Source organism: Balaenoptera acutorostrata, chromosome 10 (genome assembly GCF_949987535.1).
Source record: "Balaenoptera acutorostrata chromosome 10, mBalAcu1.1, whole genome shotgun sequence".
NCBI classification, from domain to species: Eukaryota; Metazoa; Chordata; class Mammalia; order Artiodactyla; family Balaenopteridae; genus Balaenoptera; species Balaenoptera acutorostrata.
The window spans coordinates 76,660,314-76,688,014 of record NC_080073.1 but is presented as its reverse complement, the minus strand read 5'-3'; the positions used below and the strand labels follow the sequence as shown (position 1 = coordinate 76,688,014).

Sequence of the window (27,701 nt, the reverse complement as noted above, 5' to 3'; positions counted from 1 at the left end):
GTAGTAAATTTTTACTGAAAAGTCTCCAGTTTTTAAATATATAAAGTACCACTTTTTTTCTTTTCTAACCATAAAAGTTATGTGTAAGGTATTTTCCTTTTTTCTAATATAGTATTTCTCTAGCATGTCTTTTTTCTGTACTTGTTATCAAATCCCTTTTCTAAGTCTTTTTATGTTTTGTTTAGACAACTGTTCATTCAGCTGTTCATCCACTTATTAATTCATTCAAGAAATGATTATTTAATTCCTATTATATGCTAGGCATTTGACTACATGATGTGGAAAGACAGTACGGGGAGGAAAAGGGGAATGGGAATTCTTTTGTACTGATGCATGTCTTAGGTATGAAGTATGACTTTTATGTGTCTTATCTCATGTCATCACATGAGATAGATTTAACATTTCCATTTTACAGATGAGGATTTAGGTTCAGAGAGATTAAGGGTTTGCATAGAGAACATAGTTTATAAACAGCAGAGCTATGATTTGACCGCAGGACTATCTGATTTTACACAGTGTTGCCTTCCTACATGGGAGATAGGTGAATAAAGTGAGTATACTGCTTGTCTTCACAGAGGGTGTGGTTTGGTGTGCTGTATGTCTGTGCTTTGTGAAGATGTCTGCAGAGAGCGTGAAGTTCTAGCTATCTTCTCAGCCCTTCTCCCTTGCAACCAGAAAAGCTCCTTTAAAAGTCCATTTTCCTTATTGGGCTTTCTCATAGCATCTTATGTGAAAAATGGATTTTACAACTAAAAAAAAAAAAAAAAGGGCTTCAGAGTCACTGGTCTAGGAGAATTGTATATGTTTACACATATGTGTAAGTAGAGAGATAAATAGTCTTATACACAGAAACAGAAAGAGAATGATAGGAGATGAATATGTGAAAAATTAGATATACTGGTTTTGGAATACAGAGGTAGGTTAATGGGATTTTCAATTTGGAGTTTGAAAGCTTGTTAAAATAATGCCATTTGAGCTCTGTCTTCAAGGATGGCTAACATTTGGCATTGTAGAAATCTGGAGGTAGTGTGGCAGTGAGGATAGGTAGGGGACACTGCAAGTAAGGGAAACGGCATGATCCAAGACCCAGAGGCAGAGATGAGGCATATGCGACAGAAAGTTTAATGTGTCCAGAGAGAAACTTGATTGTAGGAAAAAACAGACAAAACTGTTGATTGGTATCAGAATGTGGCAAGCTTTGAATGCCAGACTAAGGAGTGTAGTCTTTTCTGTAGGTAGTGGGAAACCTTTAATAGGTGTTTGAAAAGATAAAGGTGTGATATGTGGTGATACTGATTAAGAAAGATTGATTGTAAGCAGCATGTAAAATGGATTGGCTGTGGGAAGACCTGTTGTACTATAATAGTCGAGGTGAGTGGTAATGGCAGTGGGAATGAAGAATAGGAAATGATTATAAGTGATAAAGCAGAGGCTAGATTGTTAGGTATTGGGGCCTCATGGAATTAGTGCATTAGTTACCAAAGCTAATTCCGACGTTTCCCTCCTGGAGGGAATGGGCAACTGATGGTGCCAAGTGGCAAGTTTGAGTGTTGAGTTTTATCATTTGTGTCTTAACTGATTCCAAAAAGACTTGAGGAGTTTGTCATAATTGTTTATAATAGAATAGGACAGAAAAAATGAGAATCAAAATTAAACCTAAAAGGAGTGGAGGTGCAAAATTAATACAGGTGGTAAAAATGCACTGAGATGCATATAATAAAGTCCCTCTCTGATTGCTGAGTTGGGACAAAAGTTTTACTGTTAAGCTTCCTAGAATATAGGAAAGATAACATTGTATACAATACTGTCTCAAAAGAAACTAGATTCACAGTCCATGATATAACACATAATTATTAGGAGTTTAACATTTATTGGTACTGAGGCCTGAGAAAATTTTCTTCCCTGGAAGCCTGCAGAAGGACACTTTATTATATAGTCAACAGTATCCTTAACTGTGTATCGGCAGTAAATATTGTCCTGAGTATTCAGCTGATTCTTATAACATCTTTGACTTCCAGCTAAAGAAACAGCACTATTGAGTAAAAGCACATTTATTTATTTATTTATTTATTTTTTGTACTTTTTTTTTGAATTTTTGAACTTTATTTTATTTATTTTTTTATACAGCAGATTCTTATTAGTCATCCATTTTATACACATCAGTGTATACATGTCAATCCCAGTCTCCCAATTCATCACCCCCCCACCCCCCCACCCCTGCCGCTTTCCCCCCTTGGTGTCCATACGTTTGTTCTCTGCATCTGTGTCTCTATTTCTGCCCTGCAAACCGGTTCATCTGTACCATTTTTCTAGGTTCCACATATATGCGTTAATATACGATATTTGTTTTTCTCTTTCTGACTTACTTCACTCTGTATGACAGTCTCTAGATCCATCCATGTCTCCACATTTATTTATTTTTAAAGAGGTTAATGGAAAGTCTGATCTCAAGATTAGTTGTTTCAAGTTGTGCTTTCTGGAACCGTAGGTGTTTCATCACGGACCTCCAGGTTCTGGTTCCCTTTTTCCCACTTTAATCAGAGCAGCTCTGCCTTTATTTGTTTTATAGATTTGCTTTGCATTTTAAAATTTGGTGTTGGAACAGAGAGTTCCATAGCTTAAAAAAGTTTGAAACCACTGGCTTATAGCAGTGGTGTCAAAGTAGAGTTCAGGGAAAAAATATTAATACTTCTATTTATATATTTTTTCATGCCTTAAATTTTCTGTTTTCATGAATAATTTATAAGGTAAATAATGTGTTAGAAAGGTAACATATATATATATATAATTTATAAACAAATGTACAGTGGTGGTCATTACATGTATAGTTTATTGATGGGTTACATTATAAAAAAGAGGAGACCCACTGAGCTAGAGGAATGTATAGACAAAGTAACTCTGAGATAATTTTTAATGAATATTGTATCACAAAGTTTAGTCTTCAAAACTGCTTGGTTTGCTGAAAATTTTAAAGTTTTATTCTTTGGTAAAAAACTGGCCGGCCCATATCCTCTATTGCCATTTAAAGGCACAAGCATTTTTTTTTTTTGGCATATTCAAGTTTGAACTTTTTTTTTTTTTTTAACAGTACTAAATTGTAATGACTTCATATGATATACATGAGATTTTTTTTGAGCTTTGACGTATTTTATCTCATTTAAATCTCAAAACATCCATGCAAGGCAGGGCAGGTAGGTGGATTTTTCCTCCTATTTCACAGATGGGGAAACTAAGGCATGAGGAAGTGGTTATTTTTCTAAAAGCCATGCAGGAAAGTAAAAGGGCTCTAGAATGAAGTTCTTCCATCTATCTATCTTTTTCATTACCTTTCTGCTTCTAATCACTGCCCTGCTAATGCCTCCTTAAAACATGCATCTAGGGCTGCAGAAGCAAAAACTCAAAATAAAAGATTGATGTCAGGATTCAGTAGAAATGAGCATGGTTAGATGAAAGTCAGGAAGAAGAAACTGAATTTTAAATGGAAGGATAAACCCTCAGGCATGTAATGGTAAAAAACTTCTGCAAATTCCTATTGTTTATTAGTGGCTCCCTGAAGACCAGAATTGAGAAGGATTGTGGTTATGGAGGGTCTCAGTGGGAAAAAAATGCCTTCTACCATGATATCTGCTATGGATGGCCTTCTGCTAGCCAGGAAGTACTATTAGAAATAATCTTCTATCCTGAATGTAATAAGTATGGCAGAGACAGAGAATTTGGAAAGCCATAGAGAGTTTTATATAGTTCAATACTGGTAAGCGATGAAACTGAAGCTCAGAAAAACTGTTTTGTCTTATATCATTGTAACTCTGTAACTAGACCTTAATTCTCTGACTTGCAGCTTAGTCCTTTAAAAATCCTATCATACTAAAAAAGTTGGGATGAGGTGGGAAGCTTGGAAAAAAACAAGAAAACTAAACCATGTAAAGAAATCAAAAGGAATAATTTATTAAGACTATGTCCTGTGACTATAATTAATCTTTCACTTTGACTTTCTGATATCCTGGCTGGCTATCATACTTTGTCTTTTTAAGTTTGTTTCCTTTGTAGGGCTACCTATTAGATATTCAGATGTGCTGAGCCAGCAGATACTGGTCATGAGGAACATTTTAATATACAGCCCTTTTGTTAGCATAAATCAGTTTGTTTGATTTTGATTCAATTAGGTTCAATGGAGACATTTCTAGACTCATAAGAGTGAAGCCTGCTTTAGAGAATAGTATATAGCAACTACTAAACCACGCTGCTTATAAATAGTCCCTTACACATCAGATTTAAAAATTCTCAACTTCCGCTTGTTTTATTGTCTCCCTTGTCTAACTCATCACATTCTTTATTTCTTAAATGAGCTTCCTTTCTCCATCCACTAAGTATATTCCTTTTGTTGTCTTTAAGGCCAATTCACCTTTCATATTCAGGTTTCTTTTTCTCTAAGTCTTCCTAGCCAAGAGTAAAATGCTGATTCATACACAACTTCCGTACCCAAAAAGTTGACATGCTTTTATCTGTTCTTAATTTTTAATGAATTTTAAATTTGTGGTAAGCCTTTCTGTGGGCTTTTAATCATTATAGGTGTGCCCATCCTAAATTTTACTATTCTAGGTAATTTTCAAAGGGAAACCTACACATATGGACCCTTCCCTGGAAGTTTGGAATCTAAGGCCGTGCTCATGTGGTCATGAATGAAAAGAAAGTTCAGGTAGGAGAACGGAAAGAAGAAGGCAGTACCTGAAGGGGCAACTAAGGGTATGTCCTTTATAAGGGTAGAGAGCAAGAATAAGTATATAGGTAAGGGGAAATTTAGGCTGAGTAAGTGAGGGAGTTCTCAACTGTACAAGAAATAAAAGAAAGTTGAAAGTTCTGTTCAAAGCAGTCTAAGAAATCCTTCAGAGGAGATCAACTTCTAGGAGCTCTGTAATAGTCTAAATCATATTAGTGTACTGCTGAATCTAGTAGACGTTCTTTTTCTTTGTGATACTACTTCATGCCACTTTTTATTACTCTAAGTTAGGAAATTTGAATTGCTGTTTTGTCTGACAATTTTTCATATATACAGTTGTCTTCTGTGTTTCCTGTTTCATTCAGTTAGTTGTCATGGAATGGAAAAAAGACAAGACTGGGCACCTGCAATTGTAAAATACTTAACAGTAAATAGTATAAAATATCAGAGAGGAATTAGTTTTCAGAATCAAAGTCTGAATACCTCTTGGCTTGAGGCCTCTGAGATTCTAGAATAGGTTCTTAAAGACATGATTTGTGAGCCACCTAGAAGGTGAGTACTAGAAGCCGAAAGGTTGTACTCAGCAGTAGCCATGCCTCACAAGCTCTGTGCTGTCAGGGATACTGGGTAGCCATCTCAGGAACATGGGCCAGATAGAGTGTTTTTAACTTTCAGTAAGGAATTGAGAAGTTTGCGTTGAGACTTCGTGGACAACATGGGTAAATATAGCCTGGTACCTAGTTAATACAGTTGTGCAGCTTAATCATTTTTAAAGTGTAATTATCAAATTTTTTAAAAATTTGAATTTATTGAATTCTTAAAGACATTGTTTCACAAGAGAGAGTTATGTACCACAGGACCTGCTCGGTGGATTAATTGAGGGGTGAACATGAGAGTTCTCTTTAGGTTTGAAAAGTATGTTTTGGAAGTGGAAGTAGATTAGACTTTCCATCGGTTTGCTGCAAGTCTCTCAGAATTAGGAATTAAGAGTAAACCACGAGGTACTCTTCACTCAGCATCAGAAAGAACTCGGGGACAGAGATGGAGTGGAAAAAGTTCAGGGAGCTGGTAACTCCTTAATTGAGTGTTATTTGGAACAGGGCTTCTCAAATTTTGTTTTTCCCGGGGATCTTGTGAAAATACAGATTCTGATTCAGAAAGTTTGGGGTGGAGCCTGAGGTTGTACATTTTTATACAAACTTTCAGGTGATGCCGTTGCTGCTGGTCTGTGGACCACATTCTGAGTAGTCACATTTAGTCTTTTAAGAGGATTTAAGAATTGGAAAGTTGATTATGTGTAATAACTGCAGTGATTTTTTTCTGACTGGGTATGGGTGCTTTACACGTGTTATCTTACTTTTCACAGAAAACATTCAAGGTAGGTGGTAATATTTTTATGGATGAAGAAATTGAGACACAGGGAGCTTAAGTAGCTTGCTCACGGTTTGTAATTGGTGTGACTGGGATTTCAACTTAAAAGACACCAAAACCCTTCCTAGGTCTGTCATATTTCCATGAGATTCTGTGGTTTTTGTGAAACTGATTTTCACACTTAAAAATAGTTTCTAATTGTGGGAATTTACTCTATTTCATGCATGGGGGGAAAAAAAACAACCCAACATTGTTTCCAGTACCAAATTTGTTGTATGGGTTCAGGAAAAATAAGCTTTTTAAACATGAAAGCATACTGTCAACTAAATTTTAAAAATTATAGAATTTATTCATTCTTTAGTGGAAAAATATTGGCAAGTATAAAAAAAGTTTTTCATAATTCTTCTGAATTATCTAAACATAATGATTGCCACTGTTTTGAGTTTTTCTGATACACATGCATACCCCTGTATAATTTTTTAAAAATTAAAATTGTGTTGTGTACACCTATTTTTTCCCACTAAGCACAACTTTAATAATGACATAACAAAACTCTACTTTACCCTTTCCTGTTTTTCTCTTAATCATTGGCAACCTCACCATTCTCTGCTAGGCTGCAATCAAATTTTCCTTATTCTTCGTCTCTCCCAGTAATTGCTGCCAAATTCTGCTATTTCTTTGTATTATCTTTGTAACTTGCTTGTGTTTTTCACATTCAGGCTAGATTTTTTTTCTACTAGTTAATGATGACTAAATCACCATATAATTCTTAAATTCATTCTCTGCTTCATTGGTTGACTATTTTGGCTGCACACAAAACCTTTAGTCTTTCTTTTCTCACATCTTTTTAGTGACTTTGATGAAATCAGTGTGAATACTTATGGAGTTTAAAGCCAGTGAAGTATCTGACCCTATTAGCGTTTATTTCTAACCAAAAATTTTTTTTAACTTCTTGCCTCCATTACCAGATAGGGCACCGGTTTGCATGTTTCCTTTTCTAAAATGTAGTATCTGTGGTTTTATACTTGCATGTGTGTTTATTTAATTTTAATAAATAACTCTACCTTGTTTAGGCTTTCTCAGGTTGTTGGTTTGATCATTAAAACTTTACGTACCAAATTAAGTATGGGTGCAGAATGACTGGAGAAGTCTGTTGATGTTTGTAGATGCTCAAACAGTTTTCTCTTCTCCTCAGTTCTTTATTCTTTGCAAAAATGTCTCATCTACTTATCATCACCTATGGCTTCTGGTCAGTGCATCTTCTCTCAGTGGATCCATGTAGATTGAGAAATGTAATCTCACAGCTTTAATCCTACCCTCTGCCAGAAAAAAAAAAGCATCTAGAGCTCTTTTGTGGCTTTTCTAAGATTTTTTTGTTTTGAATAATAATGGAGAAATGGTTGTGGATGAAATTAGGATGAACAGTGCATGTCAAAAGATATACTTCCTAAAATCATGTATATAATCTCTTCGGTAGGTAAAGAAAAATGTACCCTTATCCATGGATCTTTGAGAACATCAAAGATTTAAGTGAATAAGAATTTAGGAAAGTATATTTAGAAATTAATATTTAGAAATTAAAGTTGTCTCGGTTACTTAGCATAAGTGTGTGCATATAGGCTTTAAATTTTAGGTAGGACAGTGAGACCGTGGTAAAGGGAATATTGTGGATAATTACAGGAACTAGGATTTGACTCCAGATCTGACTGACACCAAAGCCTGTGATTGAAATGATTATTGTTTTAATTTTATAAATAAGGAGGATTATAAATTCCTTATGTTCAATTTAAGAGCTTAATTTTTAACTCCTAAAATGGTATTTTCATCTCATGTTAAGTATATACTGTGTGGTGTGGACATTAAATAAGATTATTGATTATAATGATTGGTTAAGAATTATTTATTTCCTTGGAACTTTCATTTTCTGATTAAACCTGACCCAAATCTTATCCCTTGGTATCTTCTTGTTTCATTTTTTCTTAATCTTTTTGATTCTCACTGATCAGTATTACTAAAAGTCATACTTTGGGAGTCTTTGGAGATGCAAAGATTCTCTTTTTTTGTATTTTGTCAGTTTAATAAAACTAATTATGTTTCTGAGAACTAATACCTTTACAGATGAAATTGGGGATTAGGAAGTAACTTCTTTAAGGTTAGGTTTAACACTATAAGGTAGTAATTAAGAGTGAGAAGGCTTGGGTTTGAATCCCAGCTCTTTAACTGTGTGACCTTGGGCAGATTTTATTACCTCATTTTCAGTTTCCTCATCTGTAAATAATTATAATTCCCATCTCATATAAGAGAGTTGTGAGAATTAAAGGAAATAATGTTTATAAAGGGTTTAGTGTAGTGCCTGGCACAATAAACAGTCAAGAAAGAAAAGCTAACATAAAAACAAAGTACAGTTTCAAGGTATTTTAGGCACATATATTTTCTTAAGATATGTTACTGTGAACTTAATTAAGTGAATTTAAAGTTTAAAATACTAGGTTAGTAGAATAGATTGAGATGATATACTTAGAATAGCTACTTAAACATAAAATAAAAATATTAATTTGGGCGGCTCTATTCATCTCATTGAATTGTCTATGCTTCTGATTTTATTTTCCTTATTAATATTAGTTGTTGGACACATCACCATTGACTAACCTCTACTTGAAGAAGGGGAAGTAAAGTAACAAACTGAAATTTTAATGGTTTCTATTTTGTGAACAAGCTTTATAAATGTTTAGGGAGGAGACAGTTTGGAAATTTATATAATTAATATGTATAACTTGTCTTAATAAGCTTATTATAAGTTGACTATTGGCTCTCAAACTTGGCTGATTTACCTGGAGAGCTTTGCTTAAAAAAATTCCCAAGACCGCCTCTTCTCCTTTCCCCTCCCCAAGACCTATTCCTCAAGTGATTCTGTTGATCAGTCAGATCTTGATGTCACTGGGCTACAACAACTCAAGTGTAGCTCTGTGAACCCTATAATGGAACATACTCAATTCTTTTTTTTTAAAAACAATAAGGCAACTTAGTTTACTTTGAAAGATATTTATGGGAAATATAAGTCTCCTTTAAAGAAAATTTGTACAGTCTCAGAACTCTTAACTACTCATTATAATATACAATGATTATTTAAAAAATATTTACATTTAAGTTGGAGTGGTTCCTTTTTTCTTTTTTTAGAAAAATATAAATCATATAAAGATAGAAACTTACTTTTAAATTATCATATTTCTGTTTATGATACCTTGCTTAGAATATATCTCATGAAATGCTTTACGCTAATGTGCCTCCAGAGGAGAACCTGGGCCTAGAGTGAGGCAAGCAGAGTGTCCAGGGCACAGCATTTAAGGAGGCACTCACTGTCAGGGCTGTGCCTGAGGATTTCCTTACATTTTGAACCATAGGCGCCTGCTTGCTTGCCTCACTCTTCTTCCAGCCTTGCTCCAGAGAAGTAGGCTGCATATAAATTATTTTAATTTTAGTTTAGCATAATCTTATGCATGCTTGTATGTTTCATAAAAAAGAATGACGATGAAAATAATGTAGCCGAACCCAAATTTATATTACCCAGAAAAAAATAGGTTAACTATTTGAAAAAGGTAATATTATGATTTTATTCTTGCATGTTCAGTAATTGTCAGAGTGTCAGAAATTCCAGTTCAGTAGAATCTTGTCTCACACTGAAATGTGCTTGTTTTATCTACTGGCAGCTATATGAAATCATTAGTGCTCTATCATAAGTTTCTTAATTTGATAAATAGTACATTCAGCTCTTAAACTTATGGATGATCATTGAAGCAATAAGTGGTAACTCCAGTTTTACCATATTTTTATTAATAATTTTAGAATTCTTTGAGAATTTGCCTATGATTTTTCTTTTTTTTTTGAGTGCCACATCTGGAAATGCTCAAAACTTGTTTGCCTTTTTAAGAGAACAGTTTGCAGTGAAAGTATAACTTCTTTAGAGGTGAGGTTCAAGTTAACGAATGATGAACCATAATGTGAGGAAGCATAATATTGTGAATTATTATTTGGCAAACATAACTAATGCAGGCATTAGCTGCCGAAGCCATTAATAAAGTACCACTTGCAGAAAGCTAGAGAGATAGGCAACACAGAACTTTCTCTGTAAACTCTCAGAATGTAAACTACAGTACAACCTAGTTTATTCAATAAGGACTAAATTCTTTAAGTTTGATATGTTTGTAGGTTCCATGATTAATGTGTAACTAGAGTATAAAAGGAGTATTTAGAATCTGTTAAAATTTGTAGATGTGACATCATTGTCAAGTCAGGCATTTTATTTCTTAAAGTTAGAATTTATTTAAATGCACTTTTATTTTTCCAAAATAAATTTTTAATTTCTACTTCCAGTGGTGCCAAAGTAAGTTTTCCTAAATAAAATTATTTAATATTTAGGTCTGTTGATAGTGTTTAAAGTAAACAAAAGTAAACCCATAACAACCAAGAGTGGAGGAGTATCTAGATTTGTTTTTAGCTTTCTTTTTCATGGTTTCTCAGAAGTGTATCATATTATAAATACATTCAAAATGTTTTGCTCTGAGGATATGTAGCATTCCTATAAAGGTTAAATCAATAAAAATGATTTGGACACATTCCTAAGCATGGCTAGAACAGGTAGCCCGTTGTTTTAGGTACCCCTGAGTTTTTGGAGCAGATCATTATGGCGTAGCAAAAGAACTTACTAAAAGTTGCTTTCTATGTGTAGATGCGTCAGCTTAAAAAAAGCAAGATTTTCTGGCCTTCTAGAAATGAATATTTTTACAGTAGCCTGTGAATATTGGTTTAATGATATGTTTTAAACTTTGTTAAAGTTCGAAGCTTTTTTTTTCTCTTCTCCGAATGCTGAAGATACACCATAATTGATAAGGAAGAGGTACGTACAGGAAAAATGCAATGGGCAAGCCTTTCCAGCCAGTTTAGAATAAATGGTAGTCTTATGATTAAAGAAAGTATCAGACATTATAATTGCAAAATTAGGAATTAGATGTGATTCTTTTTAGTCTTGCCAATTTAGAAGAAAATTCTGTAATCACTGGAATGTTATCTGTTCAAAATGTTCAAATGCAAGTTTGCACTTGAACGTTTATTTAAAAAAGCGTATGTGTTTCTCCTATGCTCAGGGTTGACTTCTTAGTGTGGTATTGTTGCTAGGTAGAGTTTTATTTTATGCCATTTGTTTGCTGTTTTCTTGTTCATTTCATATGTTTGAGTATGTAAGTTTTAAGTTCATATGTAAGTTTTCAGATCACACACTTTTCACAGCTACTTTTCAAAAAATTCCTTTCTGTCAGCTTACAATAATAAGATAATTTTTCTTAAAGTTTCCTTTAAAACAGCATTCAGGGTATTAGATGTTTTTTGATCATGGAAACACAATGAATTGACCATGTATTTGGCTGAATAAGGTTTAAATCAAAGTGGAGAATTTGAGTTACATATATTAGTTTCATTATAGAAAATCGCTTATCACTTTGTACATGTAATATATATTTACTCTGTACATAAATACTTTATCAAAAATACTATGTTATTTGTTGGAGCACATGATTTCATTTCATAGCCAAGAAAATAGTTTGAACATGTCTGAGTAAAAATGACTTTTACACATATAAACATATATAGAATGGTTTAACCATTTAATAATGAAATAATGTAGCAATTTAAGCCAAATATTTTGCTCTCTTAAAAAATAGTTATAGTATCTCTTGATATATTCCGATTTATCATTACATTGAAAAGTGAGAACATTTATAAAAATAAAAATAAGCTAAAAATCAGCATATGTCTCAATTTTCTTTCTAGATACTTGTGAATGATGATTAAAAATAAATCTCCGTATGTGTTTTCTTTGGTCCTGTTGGTGCACTAAAATATTCTGCAATTTGCTTATACATAGTATATGGGAAATATATTGTTAAATCTTTATTACTAAATCAAGAGTGATGTTCTGACAATACCGATTGTCTTGATCTAGCTTAGATAATAGTATTTTTAAAATAAATTGGATACTTGTGGTAGAAAGTTTTAAAAATGTTATATTTTCCTCCTAAAATAGAATATATTATGTGTGTTTAGTTTTAACAACTGAGGGAATGTAAAGAATTCTGTTTAACACTGGAGTTTTAATAATATGAAAAAGAGGAGTTTCTACTATGAAGAGAAGGTTGGATTAATGATCAAAGGTTTGGATTACATTGACTTTCACGTTTATATTGCTTTACGAACATACTGTAGTACATTGTCTTTGTAACTAAGTATATCTGTTTTATGGATTATCTTCTTAAATATTTTAGTTTTTGTTTTGAACTCTGTAAGAGCAGTAGCGGTTTTTTCTGCATTTTGTCAAAAGACGAATTACCTAAAAGCTTTACAAGTTTCATGAGAAGTTAAAAATTAATCTTGCTAGATTACCTTTTGTAACCAGTTATCTTGCCTGATATTAGGATGGTACTGTCTTGATGGAAGTTTTCTCATAGATATCTTCTTATAGTGTCTTAATATTTTTGAATCGGGTGCTAAGGTCCTTAGTATGAAATGCCTGTATATTTTTACATTTATACATTTTATGGAAAACACAGTGATTGATAATAATGTAGACTATTAGCATAAAGAAGTTTTCTTTCTGTGGTAGTATAATATTGCAGATTTCTGTAATCTGACAGAAGTTTATAAAACAAAGTGAGAATTCACTTTTCTTCAAAAAATAGGTTTTCTTTAAGGTGTGTTTACAAAACTTATAATAAAGTTATTATTGATTAAAGGGAACACGTACCCTGTAACTTTTGCATACTCTTGTGTCTAATTCTGGCATCAAATTACACTACTACTGTAAAACCAATGAGATAAATATTAATTGTAAAATACAGCACTTTTTTCTTTTCAGGTTCATAGTGAATTCACTTTGTTTAGATCCATTTAAGTAATTCTTAATCATTTGGTAGAAATGATGATACCTTTCCACTTAAAGATTATCTGGAAATTTGAAGTTTAAATTGGGAACTTCAGTAGAAAAATTTAAAAATAAAATTAATTATAATTATTACTATCAAAATGAAATAACCAAATTAAAAATCACAATGCCTAATTTAACTTGTTTACCTAGGTTATATGGGCAATGAGTAAATATACAGAAAATATACCTGTTTAGCTTCAAGCCAGAGTTGTTCTTTGAGATAATGTATGTAAATAGGTATCTGTTAGCAGATTAATTACATTTGTATTTTCCCTTGTGAACTGTAATAATTTGTTTAACTGATACCAGTTTTTAATTTAAGTTTATAACTGGAAAATAATGTCCTTGTGTTTTACAAGTACAGTTTTTGATTATTTTAATCTTGTATACCCTAACAGATGCCTAATCTCTGTTGTTGGTTTTACAGATTAACATTTCTCTGTTAGTATACATGCAAAAAGTAATTGATTATCTTTCCAATAGAACTGCAAACGATGCCTCAGTTAACTAATTTACAATTGTTTTCTTCCTGGTTTACAGTTATTATCCCAAGTTTCTCTAGTCACTTGTGTGTATGCATTCATATGCACAGGTAAATTCATATACTGCATATTAAAATTTTCATAATTGAAAGAAATTGAAGTTGTATTTACGTGGCAAATATTTAGCTTCTGTATAAAAATATGTCCATGTCCATAGAAAGTTCTGTGGAATACCGCAACTTCATTATTCGAATTTTTTCAAAGAAAGACTGCATATACATGCCTTAGAACCTTACTGATTGTTATTGTGATTTGGCTAGCATTTTTCCTGTATTTCCCTTTTTTTGGGGGGGGTTTGCTTTTAACTGAACCACAAAACGGATTTAGTTGTAAGATACCTGACTACAAGGAATATCTAACAATAAGGAATGTATAAACAAAGTCTGGCACATTCATGGTTCATATGATTTTCGTGAACCTGAAAATGTGTATTTAAATGTTTGAGTTTTTAGCTAAGTCTTTTATGTAAATATATTTTTATAGTTGAGGGTATAATGATTTCAGTAGACACCATTGATATAAAGACTGAAAAGTATAAAATAAAATTAATTTATTTGATTTTGTGGTAAAAATTATTGGCCTTGCACAGGATACTTGGGTGTACCTTGTTAGAGTCTCACTTCTCTAATGTAACTCTTATGTATAATTTCTTAAGGGATGGCAGTAGAAGTAGTGCAGATAACAGTCTTTAAACTAATTGCCACCATAATCTTAAATACATGTCTGAGAATAATGTAACTTGGTAAATTTTCTGACATCAATATAATAATTTTAAAATATCTTAAACATCATTAAAATTGCATTCACTTAATATATGTCTATATGGTGCAGAATTCCTTGTTTTGTGGGCAGTTGATTTAAAAATTGAAAATCACTTAATTAGAGGCAAAATCACACTCGGTATGATTTTTAGTCCTGGACTACATATTGGATGTTGGATTTATGAGTATTAACAAGAATAAAGAGTACTTATAGGAGGTGTATCAATAATGAATTTTTTTTTCACTGCAAGTATTAAATGCTTATCTGGACTCAATTCTACAGCTCATTTTATTTGGGAATTATCTTAACATATAATGGTGAATGATGAGGTTTTTATTCGTATAAGACAGCATATTTATGAAAAAATATGCTTTAGAGTTAACATCCTGTTCAACAACAACAATACACACCCGAAATGATTGATTTGGTATTGCTTACATTCAGCACTGTCCAAAGTTGAATCCTACATCCTTAGTAAATAATACAAAGGGGAGAAATTCCTAAGAATTCAACATGAGATGAAGATTTTGTATACAATGTAATAAAAGAGCATTTAATCTCAGTTGCTATACAGATCTTTAAAAAATTATGTGGGAATGTATGTGTGCTTGCTGTTAAATGGACAAAAGCTTGTGGTCAACTGTGGTTAAAATTGTAAGTAAACTCCCTTTGAATAAGGTATAGAATTTCCCCATTATTTTTTTGAATTGTAATACATTAATCAAAATACATATCCACTGAATTCCATAAACTTTGAAATGGCAGTAGATTGTATCAAGGTGTATATTTTCATTATGTGAGACTTCCTTTCCTAAAGATTTGTTTTAAAACATTAAATATTTCCTATTTCATGAAGAATTTCCATATACTTTAGACAGCTTAGAATATTTTGCTCTTTAGAAAATACTGAATATGGAGTTTATTGTTATCCTTATTATGGGAAGCTGATGACAGGTTTTTTTTTTTGGATGAAGTTTTATCTTCAGTGGAATTCATTGGTATAGGAGAAAAAGGTAGTGCATTTGGGTAACCTAGTGGGAAGACTGCTTAAATTAGCATTGGTTTTGTTAGCACCCATTTACTAATAAATCTTGCATGGCAGATGACTAGAAAAAATAGTTACGCTTTGTCACATTTACAGGTTTATTGTTTGTAGGAAGGATTCTTTCATATTGAGGGTATTTGTCTGTTTGACCATATGTGTATTATTTTTACAGAGACACACTGTAGAGGTAGACTGTTCCAGTGAATCCCTTATGTAAAAATATCTCTGTAGACTTTTGTTAGGTAATTAATTGCATTTGCAATGAATGCTTTTGAGGAGATTTGCATGACCTCACTATTGACTTAGAGTTGTCACATTTTAGTATCTTGCAACAGGGGTTAGAACAGCATGGAAGGTTGGTATTTGTATGCTTTGGAGAGGAGTTTGAGATGTTACCCTGTTTTGCCATCAGTTTTCGAGTATGCATGGGTGCATCATTAATCATAGGAAATGCAAAAATAAATAATCCAGTCCCATTGGATTTTTTTATATGAATACTTACCTTTTCCCTTTTTCGTATATACAGTTGAGGTATTTAGGTAACCCCTAACCTTTTGCTTCAACAAAGAAGTACAGTATAAAAATATTACCACAGTTTTCATGTGAGCAGCTCTTGAGAGGAAAAAAAAAAGCCCTCTAGATGAATATTTGTTGAAAAAAAAAGTTGTGATACAGAATGTCTTAACTCAGCCCCAATACAGTACTTGAGGACCACCAGTGTATAAAATTGAAAGCACATGAGTTTTGAAGCACTAGAAAAGGTTTGTAATTGATTAGCGCTGCTTAAAAGTACTGAAGTACAGTGAGTTTTGATTTGTGAATGGTTCTATTCAATAAAGATTAATTCTGTGTGTTTGATAAAATCTTAGTGCCTTCAATGAGTTAGTTTTTTCCCCCCTCTGCAGTTTATTTAACCGTCAAATATTTCAGTGTTCTTTTAACAAACTGGAACATTTCTATCTTACTGAATTTAACTTTAGCATGACTGATTTAAACAAGTCAAACTATCAGTGATTAGTTTGAAGGGTGTAATTGAAGAGATTAATTTTTTCTTCTTTTAAAATAACTAAAGTATATCATAATGTAACCATGTATATTTCATGCTTTCTTGTGATTTAGAGACTATCAAGAGATTTATATAGACTAACGATATTTTTCTGTGATTTGTTTTAAATCTTCTACATTCTAAAATATTTTTAATGTTTAAAAGTGAAATCTTTACCAGTTTTCATGTAAAATTATGATTATTTACTATAATGTTAAATAATACATAATAAGAGTCTTTGGAAATTGCATCGACATTGTTAGCTTTTAATGGGAGTGGTCTTCTATGTATGCTGTTTTTAAATCATCTCCCTGGATTTTGGAATTTAGCTCTCTTATTTTAGAAGCAAGTTGTGACACTTTGTCGCTGTTAAATCTTGAAACTATAAAATCACTATCATTGATATGGACCACAAGTATTGTTTTGGAAATCAGTCTTCACACATCACGTTCAGTCGGGCACTACGGTCAGTTACAAAGGTTTTATGTAGAAATTTAGTCTGTCAGCTGATATATTTTCGTAAATAAGTTCTTAATGGTAAGATACTCCATGAGTTACATCTATTCATTTTAACAGACTTCATTTATGATAAATAATGGACAGATTTTGAGTAGTGCATATTGAAAATTCACACACACACACACACACACACACACACACTCTTTTCACTCATTATTTTGAGGTGAGGCAGTTGGTCAGCGTGTGCTTTTGTCCCTTACCTAGAAGAGCCTGAACTTTTAAAACTATTTTACAAAATTGGAGCACATACTTTTGACATTTCATTAGGTTGTTTTGATAATCAATTACTTAAGAATTTAAAGCCTGAAGTGAGGTTTCAGACTTCAGATAGATTCCAGAAGGGGGAAATGTTTGTAGTGTGATGATAACCTATACATTATGTCCACCACCCACCTGTAATTAGTCCCATGTAGTGGGTTCATCTTATGTTCTCTATCCAGGCTCTCAAATACTATTTGGGAGTGGGAGAGGGTAAATTCCACTTTTCAGAAGAGGAAGACTTAGTTATGATGTATAAAAATATGTGATGTGATAGAAGATTATTTAATTCATTATCATGCCTCTTTGAAACTGGGTCAAGTTTTGAAAATTTTACTGTAGAAATAGTTACTAAGGATGTCACAGAAATGTAACACTCCCTCATATGACAGAATAAAGAACATTTTAACATATTCTTTGTGACTATATTAGTAACTTTACATCTAATGCTGAAATAGTCCTTGAAATTTGTGTTCCCAATCTGGTTTGAAAAATTATTATTTTTTTAAAAATAGAGTGACATTGTGAAGAGTAACTTAACTGCTTGAGATGCTGTTTCAAGTTATCCCTCCATATAACAATAGTTTTAAGCATTTTTTTCCCCTCTTCTCTTGGGTGGGAACAGCAAAAGTTTCCATGTATGAGCTATAATTATAATAGGGGTTGTTAATGCAGTCTAATTGTGTATGTTCTGCTTCCTTAATGCAGAAATTTTTACAGTAATGCTTATTACCTTCCATTAAATTAAAAAAATAATCTGTGATTACTGTATTGTATGTGTTATAACTGAGGGGGCCCACTTAGAACTATTGAGGGAGTCACTACAGCAATTTTACATTTTTTTTGTAAAATACATAGTATATTTCCTCACCCTTTTAAGAGAAACCTTTTTTCTCCTTCAGGTTTAATTATTTCTCTTTGACTGAAACTAAGACTGATCCTCTGGTAGCCAGTTAAAATGTGTGAAGTAGGAGGAGTAAAAGAAACTCCAATCGTTAGTTGTAAGTTATAAAGCAAAGTTAATACAGGTATACACAGCAAAAGGATTTATTTTAAAGGATAAAAGAAAATTTTATAAACTTGCCTTGTAGAACATGTTGGACAGCATAAAGAAAATCTTGTGAGTGTTAAGATATTTTACTATAATACCATCTTAGCTGATGAATGTTGAAGTAGTTTACTTTTGTGTATTAACACTAACTTGAAATTAAATATTAATACTATATTATGCCTGTTTTCTTTTAAAGTCCAGCATGACTTAATTGGTATGGCTCTTTTAAATCATGCAGAGTATCCTTACAGAGTTTTCTTTTTTATGAGACTAAACGATACTCATTTTGGTAGGTCAAAGAATATGATTAAAAGAATCCTAGACGTTTTAATGTTTGCTATGTTTATAACAATTTCTACTTATGGATAATAGTGTGTAGATGTAAACTAAAATTGTATAGAAAGTTATGATTGCATGTAAGTTTTTGACGACTTCTGTGAGCTTTATAATATCCTGGATATCCTGGGCAACTATAAAGATCTTTTAAAAATGGCTATTACATACTTATCATAATTTTATTTCAGTTGAATATATGCTCCAGTTATGTAAAGTTGTTTAGAAACAAACTTGTGCAGATATCTTACGATGCAGTCTAAAATTATAAGTAGATTTCTTGTAGTTGAGCTGGTTAAAATGTAAGTTATACTGCAGGTTTATTTCTCTGTTTTACATAGTAGAGTATAATGTCAAGATAATTCTGTGGTCTGTTATTTTGTAAAATTGCTTCCTTTTAAAAGTTTGCTCAAATATTGGGAGCTGCCGGAGTGAATACTTCACAATACTTTGATTAATTTAGTCTCTAATTTTATTGCAGTGAAGGTTAATGAGAATATTAAACTTTCCTTTACTGTTTCAACTACCTCATTTCTATAGCTCTAGAAAACATTTAGACTAATGTGAGATAATTTAATTTTTTCTATTTCAAGTCATTAGTCCGAGAAGTAGATAAGTTACAGATGCCAAAAGCAAATTTGTACAGCAATTTCATTTTTCAACTTTTAGTGCAACAAAATAGCATCATTATGATCTTTAATATAATGTTAGCTGGCAAAGCTAGCAAGTTTATCCGAGAAACATACCTTTATGTTTAACAGGTTCATCTCTTATAGGATTTTAAAATATGATAACACTTACCCCAAAAGAAGTTTTGCTGACATGGTGTCACTGTGCTGAAGAGGCTGTTTGATGCCATAGTCCCTCCTTTTATTTTCAGATAGAACTTGTACCCTCTGTTGTAAATTCTGCTTGCAGCCTTAAACTGAAAACACAAACCATACCCAAACCTTGTTTTAGTTTTACAGTATGCCTGCAGTACATAGACTTGATATTTATTTTTTTCTGTCAAGAAATTATGTAGCTGGTAACATGTGAAAAGCAAGGAAACAAAACAAAAAGAGAATGAGCAAATATTGGAAGGACCTACTATTACTGCATAGACTGTGGTTAGAGAGCACTCACTGACTCTGTTGGTCTCGGTGGCTGGTAGTGACCTGCGGAGATTAACCATTTAAAAACCAGAGACTTCTTGCTGTCCTCCTGGAGAAAGTTTGCACCGCACTTGTGGTTCTGTGGTTGTTTGTGAGGCGAATGAAGCATTCACACAATCCAAAAAAGCAAAAGCTTTCAAACTCCTTTTTTTTGCAAGCACTATTACTGGAGAGACAGAATCATGTGGTTTGTGACCTCATAGTACTCACAGTCAAGTGGGACTGCCTACCACTGTGGCTTTCCCCCCTTGCTCATGCTCTCTTTCTCTCTCTCTCTCTGACAAAAGGCTTGTGGTAAGGCCCTTCCTGGCATCCAGAAGGATATAGCTTTTTAATTTTTGTGACTCATGAGGATTTGGATAGAATACAAATGCTGAAGGAGCCCAAACTCCTGTAAGGTTAAGCGTTTGTAGAGCAGAACTCTGCTGTTGTGGGCTTTCCTTTCTATCCCCCCACCCCTACTTTTTGTGCCTCCTCCTTTTATTTAGTTCATTATTGTGTCTGTGGAAAAGTGAGCAAAATTGGCTCAAGAGGCTGTGTGTGAAATCCTGAACAACAGTGATGATTTACAATAATTTACATCTTTGGATTGTATCACATTCTGGGGTCTGCTTCATATTTGCTGGGTGATTGGAGTCCTTCTGTTTTTCTTTTTCTTGTCTTCTTAAACTCATGAATCTGTAACTCATTGTAAAAAAGTTTACCTTTCTTAAGGTCTGGTTGCAAACTGCTTGCTGGGCTTGACTGTAATTGGCTGTCATGAAAGTGTTAGTCTGGGGATTCCTTTACAAATATTAAATCATGTCTGTCTAGTTTATGTATGATCAATATTAGGTGCCGGCTCCTACAATAAAGATTAAATATAATTAGTATCTTTTGTGTTATGTTTACCTTTATCTCATGGCTAGTTTGAGTATCTTATAAAAATGAATAGCAAAAATTGTAGCATAGTTTATTGGATGAATCTTAGTTTTCTTTATGTTTGTAATAATTTTTATTTTTCAAGGAAATATACTCATTTTGTATGCTCTTTGTATAGTTTACTTGGATATTAACTTTAACAGAGTCTTTGATAGCAAGTCTTATACAAATATAAAGTAAAATTCTTATGTTGTAACTTAGATTGTTCAGTGTTATTGATTTTTCTAAGCTCAGAATGGAGTGGGTTAACAGAAGCTGTATTTTTTGTTTATAATAGAAGCTTTTGAAATAAATTACAAAATGCTGTGTGTAGTAAGGAATAATGCACACAGAGTATGTTAGTCGTCTCGATTTGCTAATTCTGATTCAGAAGAAAATTGGAAACATCTTTGGGAAACTATCTCCTTTTTTGCCCCTTTGGACATGTATGTATAGAACTCATTTTCTTATTAGGATGATTATATATCATAGGCAGAGAATTTCATATTTATGAATAGAGCTTCCTGTTTTCATCAGTTGAGAGCGATGGGGTATTTTTCAGCAAAAATTATAAAGCTGAACAGACCAATTTTCTAGGCATTTTTTTGCCATTTATCCACGCCACTCTGAATTTGCATGTTAGACTTCTTCCTAGTGTGATAGTAACCAGGAGTGGCATGAAGTAAATGAGTGGGAGGGTGGGCGGAGACAGTGAATTACAAAACATTATTTGGGGTGTATAATGGGGTAAGGACTGGGAAATACTGAGGAGGATGTAAGAGCCAAAATACCCCTTCGTATGGTCATCCTAGCACAGTTCATTATCTGCTTTTGGTTTACGTTCGATAAAGATAAATGTACTAATGTGTTCATAAGTTTCTTACAAAAAAATAATTTGCCCAAAATACAGTGGGAGAACATGGGAATGACTTTAATCCTTTATTATTCAAATATCTAGAACTTTTCCATAATAAATTTTTAGTGATAAAAAACCAGAAATACGTTTTAGTGTTTTATTTAAAATACAGATTTATCGTGCCTCATTGTGTATGTAAACAGGTTTTACATTGAAAAGTAAAAGCTTTCATTTAACATGCAGTTATTCATGCAAAAGGGAAAATTTATTCATTGATTCTTTTTCATAAATAAGGCGTACAGTGGGATCTGTAGCTCTAATTAATATCTAAAAGTAAGTTAAAGGAGGGCTTTGTCTATATAATTTGTGGAATTTTCAAACATAGTTCCATATGCACATACAATAGCAGCAGAATCAGGCAATTGAAAAAATTTAGTAGTCTGCTAAGTAAATGCTTTTCTTTTTTCAGAGTGAGTTTTCAGTTTCTGCGTTTGGATTTGCTGACATCTTATAACTTTTTGCTAAATATTTTCTCCCTTAAAATTTTTTGTTTTTATTGAGTGTACTTTGGCCCTCCAAATTAACTGTATATGTATTTGAATAAGTTTTAGCATCTATGTGTCTCTTAACTGCTTGTTCTGTTTTTGCAGGTAACCCTCCTGCACATAATTTTTGGGTCAGGGTAATCACTCTTATTGCTTAAGAGTTTAATAGATATTGTTGAATATGCCCTTTCTGTTCTGTGTGAGGCCCATCGAATTCTGGCAGGAGAAAGTAGTGAAGTCATGCGCTTTAAAGTTTGTATATTCATTATCCACACACACACAGACACATGCATACGTACATACATACATACACTTTTTTTCTTTTTAAAAATTGAAAATCTATCCTCTTTGGAGCAAATATTACTTTGTGGTAAAAATTTTAAAACAACAGTGATAACTGGTACACATTTGATAATTGACAGTCTGTTTCATTAGAAATAGCTTACCACATGTGTTGAAGAGAGACTGACTCAGAAAAGTCACTGCAGATGAAGCTCTTAATTATGCTTAAAATCAGAAATGCAAACCACAGGGTTTTTTTGGTTTTTTAAAGACCCTCAAAACTTCATTCTTTTAGGGGATATATTAGTATTTGCTATGTTGAAGTAAGTATCGAGTTTATTAAGTCTGCTGTATAAATTATGTATTATAATGCCATGGAAATGAAATATAGCTTTGAACTTGCAAACAATTTCACAAAAAGTAAAGAAGTTAGTTATTTGCTTTCCCATTGCCTTGTATTTAATAAGTTTGTCAACATTGGTCGAATTTTTTATATTGTATATTGTTATATGGTATAAGACTATAATGTTTTAAATGCTACATATATATCTTCATTGTTACCTTTTGAATCATTTTTTAATTTTCTGAATTAATGATCCTATTATAATACAGTAGTTTTATCAATATCAGTCTTGTGCCCATTTCTATTTTTTTTTGATTGTTTTAAACTTATATTTGTTGCTGTTCTATTTTTCTTTTAGTTGAAAACAATAGAAGCAAAATAGGTTTGATGTAGGAATTTTATAAATTGTAGAAATCCTATTTTGGCTTAAAATGTTCTCATTGATTATGAGGTTTTAGCAAGGAATTTTCTTAATTTATTGTTTCAACTTGGTATGTGACAATTTTTTTTGGATTTGATGTATAGCTATTGAGACTTACATAGCATTTATTGGGCCTTGTATTGATGCTTTGAAAAATTTTTACATTAGTAAAATATGTATAATTTTATTGCTATTTTAAATTATGATGATTATGAGAGATTTAATTCCACTTCCTTATTTTAATGAGGTATATATCCATGTTCACAGCTGCGCACACATGTGTGGTTGTATGTGTGTACAAGGTATTAGTTTGTGGTACTTTAAAAAATTTACATATATATGTGTGTGTGTATGTATATATATACTAAAAAAAGTGGTATTTTTTGTAATCAGAGTATTCTTTGTTTTTCTCCTCAGTTTCTTTAAATTTTGTAAAAACCCAAAGCACTACCATATCCATGATTGTTTGAACAACTTCATTTGGTTATTATTAGCAGCTGTCTGTCTAATGGGAGATAATGTGGAAGTTGGATGCCAAAAGAGAAAGTAGTTAACTTTTGTGTCTCCCTCTCTCCCCTACTCTCTCCCCTTCCACTCCTCCCCCTTTCTTCCCTCTCTCCTCCAGGCTTTTTTGGTTTCTCTTTCTCTGTTTTGACATTTCTATAAAATCTCAAAGTAGATTCTTAAGGTTCTAGTAGGGGATATTGACATTAATCTTCACTAATGAATACGTAACAGGTTTGAAGCTTCTAACATTCAAGGCAAATCATTGTTATATCTTGTTATAGTACACCTCATTTGTTAGATGGTATTGGCATCTGATTACAGAGATTTTTTCTTTTAACATTTTTTAATTCCTTCCTCTGTGTTAATTTACTTTAACATTGTTTCACATGAATTTAGCCCTTTAATTATGAGGATTACTTTTTTCTCCCTTTGACTGTTTTTCAAAGTACACAGTGATCCATACTTGTTTAATGTAACTGTATAAATAATTCATGTTTCTTATAATTATTAGAACAATTCATCTACTGCTGTCATTTTTCTAAGAAGAAAAAAAAGTCGAGAACTTGCAGAAAATATGGGAAACATGCTCATATGACAGCTGAGGATGTGGCTAGGGTAAAGCAGGAAACTACTACCCACAATGCAATGTTACATATACTACCACTTAATAAAATTTATATCAGACATGCTACTGACAAAACCAAAGGAAAATAATATCCCAGCTATACTAGTTAACATACTAAATATATCTAGGGAAAAGTGAAACTAATCTTTTTGGAACCTTTGTACTTAGAGTATATAGTAAATGGAAGTGTGGGACATCATAGTACATTGGAGCCTTTGTGCTATGGGACTTGTTTGTAGGTGAAACTCTCTTATAATGAGAACTTTTTGGATATTCACTTTCCTGGAAAAGGCACAAAAGGGCACCCTTTTTCTTTTTTGATTGAATTGTTGCAGTATTATATAGGGTTCGAGGACATTGTCATCTAGTAGGAAAAATAAGTTAAATTATGGGATGTTTATCACGATTATTTAAACTTTTCACCCAGCCAGGTATATTTCTTTACATTTTGCTTTAAGTTGTTTTTTATTGCCAGGTTTGAGATGGGGCTTGAATTGTTCACTGAAGCATTTTTCTTTTCAAAGTAATTGTTTTTCTTGCTCTTTCTTTTTATTTATCTTAACCTACCTATAGCTTACCTGACCAGTTTATATGCTTTACTAAAAGGGGGGTTAATCTAAAGCAGAAAACTGCTTTTATAATGTGGTTGAAAAAGATACAAAGATATCTTCTAAAAAATAAATCAGGTTTTAATATATTTAGGTTTCTGTTTTTAAGTCTTAATCTTTTGTGCTCTTAACTGTCAGACTTTAGTAATTTTGATGAATTTAGTACCTTAGTAATTTAGATGAATTTTGAGGTTTTATAAGGGAGGTTTTTAAATATTTAAATAAGGGAAACAATAGTTTTTTGAATTGGTAAATGATGTATAGAAATTGTATTAGATAAAGAATAGAAAAGACTATTAAGTTAGTGTTACTTATGAAAGATTCCTTAGTATTCCAATATATAAGTTGTCACTGTTTCCGACCTGGCATGGCATTTGTCATTTCACCATTTAAACATTAATATATTGTCTATCTGTCTATATCTCTATTAAGGATGATTTGCTTAATTGTTTGAAGTATTTTCTCCTTAAGAGACTGCTTATCAATAACAGCTGTAGCACTGTGGCTTTTCTCCATGGACTCATGGTGGTCTTTGGAACAACGTTCTTCAACTTTGACAGGTGAGACAGAGGCTCTCCAGTGCCACTGCATTTGGATGAATCTAGCTGTGGTTGGAGAAAGTGCATCTTGCCAAAATATATGGGTGAGACCACACACAGCCTTTAAAATAGTTATTGTAGGCTTATTTTTAGGGATACATGTCTTGACAGTTCTTTTATTTGCATGCCAATTTCATTGCTGTGTATAGATTTTTCATTGGTTTCTGTGAAGGCAATTGCAGATTTAGGTCACTATTTGTTAAGCCTTGTGTATAATTTACACTGGAAAATACTCTGAGTTCAGCCATAATTAACAATATAGAGAATATATTGGAAATGAATCACTAGAATACTGATCTTTTTGTTTTTATAAATTTGACAGTATTCCCATTGGAAATCTCAATTTCCCAGGCAGCTTAGTAGTCAAAAATTGCTCCAATTTGAACTTTAAGATTAAATAAATTATGAAAGAATTTGAAAATATTTATATACTTTAATTATATTAATAATAAAAAATTTGTGGTTCATGTTATTCAGAAGTACATATTTTTATAATGGTATAATAAAGCATTGTTCAAAATATAAGTTTTACACTTTAGTAAAAGCCTGAAAATTTTGAAACAAATTGCCAAAGATGTCGGTTTCTTAGTGCATGGGCATAATATGCAAGCTATTCAGTCTTTTTATGGGATGATTAAAACTTTATTTAACTTAGTGAACTATAAAAATTGACTACAATTTTTTAAAAAAGTATGTTTTGTCTTCTAAAACTGGCTTTTTTCAGTGACCAGTAAAGAGCACGCTTTAGACTTTTAGAAAATATTGTTTCTTTTTATAAGATATAGTATTTGGATAGTTATTCATGATTCTTATTAAGTGATTAGTGATAACAGTATTAAAGCTTAATTTCTTAAGTCCTGGCATGTCTTAGTCACGAGACTTTTCACTTGATGATCAATGAATGTTGGCTAGGTATATATTTATAAAAAATGAAATCAGCTGTGATAAGATTGCAATTTCATTCTAGATATTTTCATAGCGAAAACAGAATCTACTGAGATAATTGGAAATTCAATTTCCTCCCCACCATCATCCCAATACCTTTCCATTGCTGAATGGTTCTGGCAGGAAAGTACTGGGGAAATTGTGTTCCTACAGCTTTTCCAGAGAACAAGTTTTCGGAAAGAAGAGAGAAGATAGTATACACAAAAAGACTGTTTAAAGAAAAATTTGGCCCTTGTCTCTCAGAAATTGGTCATGTATGTGAACCTTGACTGGATGCTGGATTTTTTAAAAAGCTTCATAAGTCATTTTTAGGATATTTGAGGAAACTTGAATATGGACTTGATATTGATGATACTATGGAATATTTATTAAGTGTGATAATGCTGTTGCACATATATAGGAAAATATCCTTACTCTTAAAGGAGGTGCATGATGAATTATTTTCATGAAGTAAGTACTATACTTAAATTCATACATAAAACAGATGTGGCAAAATGTTAACTATTGGTGAGTCCAGATGAAGGGACTTTTTTTTTTTTTTTACTATTTATTTTAGGCATTTATTCTGCTATTTTTCATCTTAAACAATAACTTTTTTTTTTAACATCTTTATTGGAGTATAATTGCTTTACAATGGTGTGTTAGTTTCTGCTTTATAACAAAGTGAATCAGCTATACATATACATATAACAATAACTTCTTAAAGGTGAAACATGTTTTGGAAAAGGTGTATGGGGATTTGATTTCAAAATGAAATCAGATAGATGGGGAAAATTCATTTATTTTTATAAATAGTAAGTTTTTTTTTTTTAAAGAAGTGAATATGGATAGCCTGGGCTATACATAGCAATTTTAGGTTTTAGTTTATAGTTTTATTTTTTACATTGAAATTCCATTCACATTAAAACAACTAATTTTCACAAATTTATACGTGGCAAATATAAATTGAAAATGGTAAAATATTTTTGAAAATAGCAATATAAAAATTTTACCTTTTTATTATAGTAACTCAAGTCTAGACCAATAAGCTAGAGGTTTTTAGAGGATCAAAATAAGCATCTGTTATTACTATGTCCTTGTTTATTAATTGGATGCTTCTAAGATATGTAAAAATGCCTTTAAAAGTTCATTCACATTAAATAAATACTACCGAATTGTACTACTGCTACTAAATTGTTTATACTATTAAATTATACTCTTTGAAGAAGTATTTTAATGAGCAGAAGCCTATATTTCTATATTTAAATTATTCTGAATTTGTGTTTTTTAGTTAACACCCTACTAGAGATGTTTACATTTT

At 32.1% G+C, this 27,701-nt stretch overlaps 2 protein-coding genes across 17 annotated transcripts in view; one reads left to right on the top strand and one right to left on the bottom strand.

Annotated features, from left to right (window-relative positions):
* Window positions 1-19,879, bottom strand: part of RUNX2 (RUNX family transcription factor 2) — a 314,463-nt gene extending 294,584 nt beyond the window's left edge. Inside the window, exons 1-2 of one of the 4 annotated variants that reach the window (XM_057554387.1) lie at window positions 19,742-19,879; window positions 19,418-19,541 (exon numbers count right to left, since the gene is read on the bottom strand). In XM_057554387.1, the coding sequence (XP_057410370.1) occupies window positions 19,418-19,541; window positions 19,742-19,879 (262 nt within the window). The remainder of the gene's footprint in view (window positions 1-19,417; window positions 19,542-19,741) is intronic. The other 3 variants (XM_057554384.1, XM_057554385.1, XM_057554386.1) reach the window with 3 other exon arrangements.
* The window catches only part of SUPT3H (SPT3 homolog, SAGA and STAGA complex component), a 427,459-nt gene that overhangs the window by 29,553 nt on the left and 370,205 nt on the right, over window positions 1-27,701 (top strand). The window contains exon 3 of one of the 13 annotated variants that reach the window (XM_057554397.1): window positions 4,600-4,696. The exons of the other annotated variants lie outside the window; for them this stretch is intronic. Within the exon in view, the coding sequence (XP_057410380.1) occupies window positions 4,680-4,696 (17 nt within the window). The 5' untranslated portion in view covers window positions 4,600-4,679. The remainder of the gene's footprint in view (window positions 1-4,599; window positions 4,697-27,701) is intronic. 13 annotated transcript variants of the gene reach the window in all.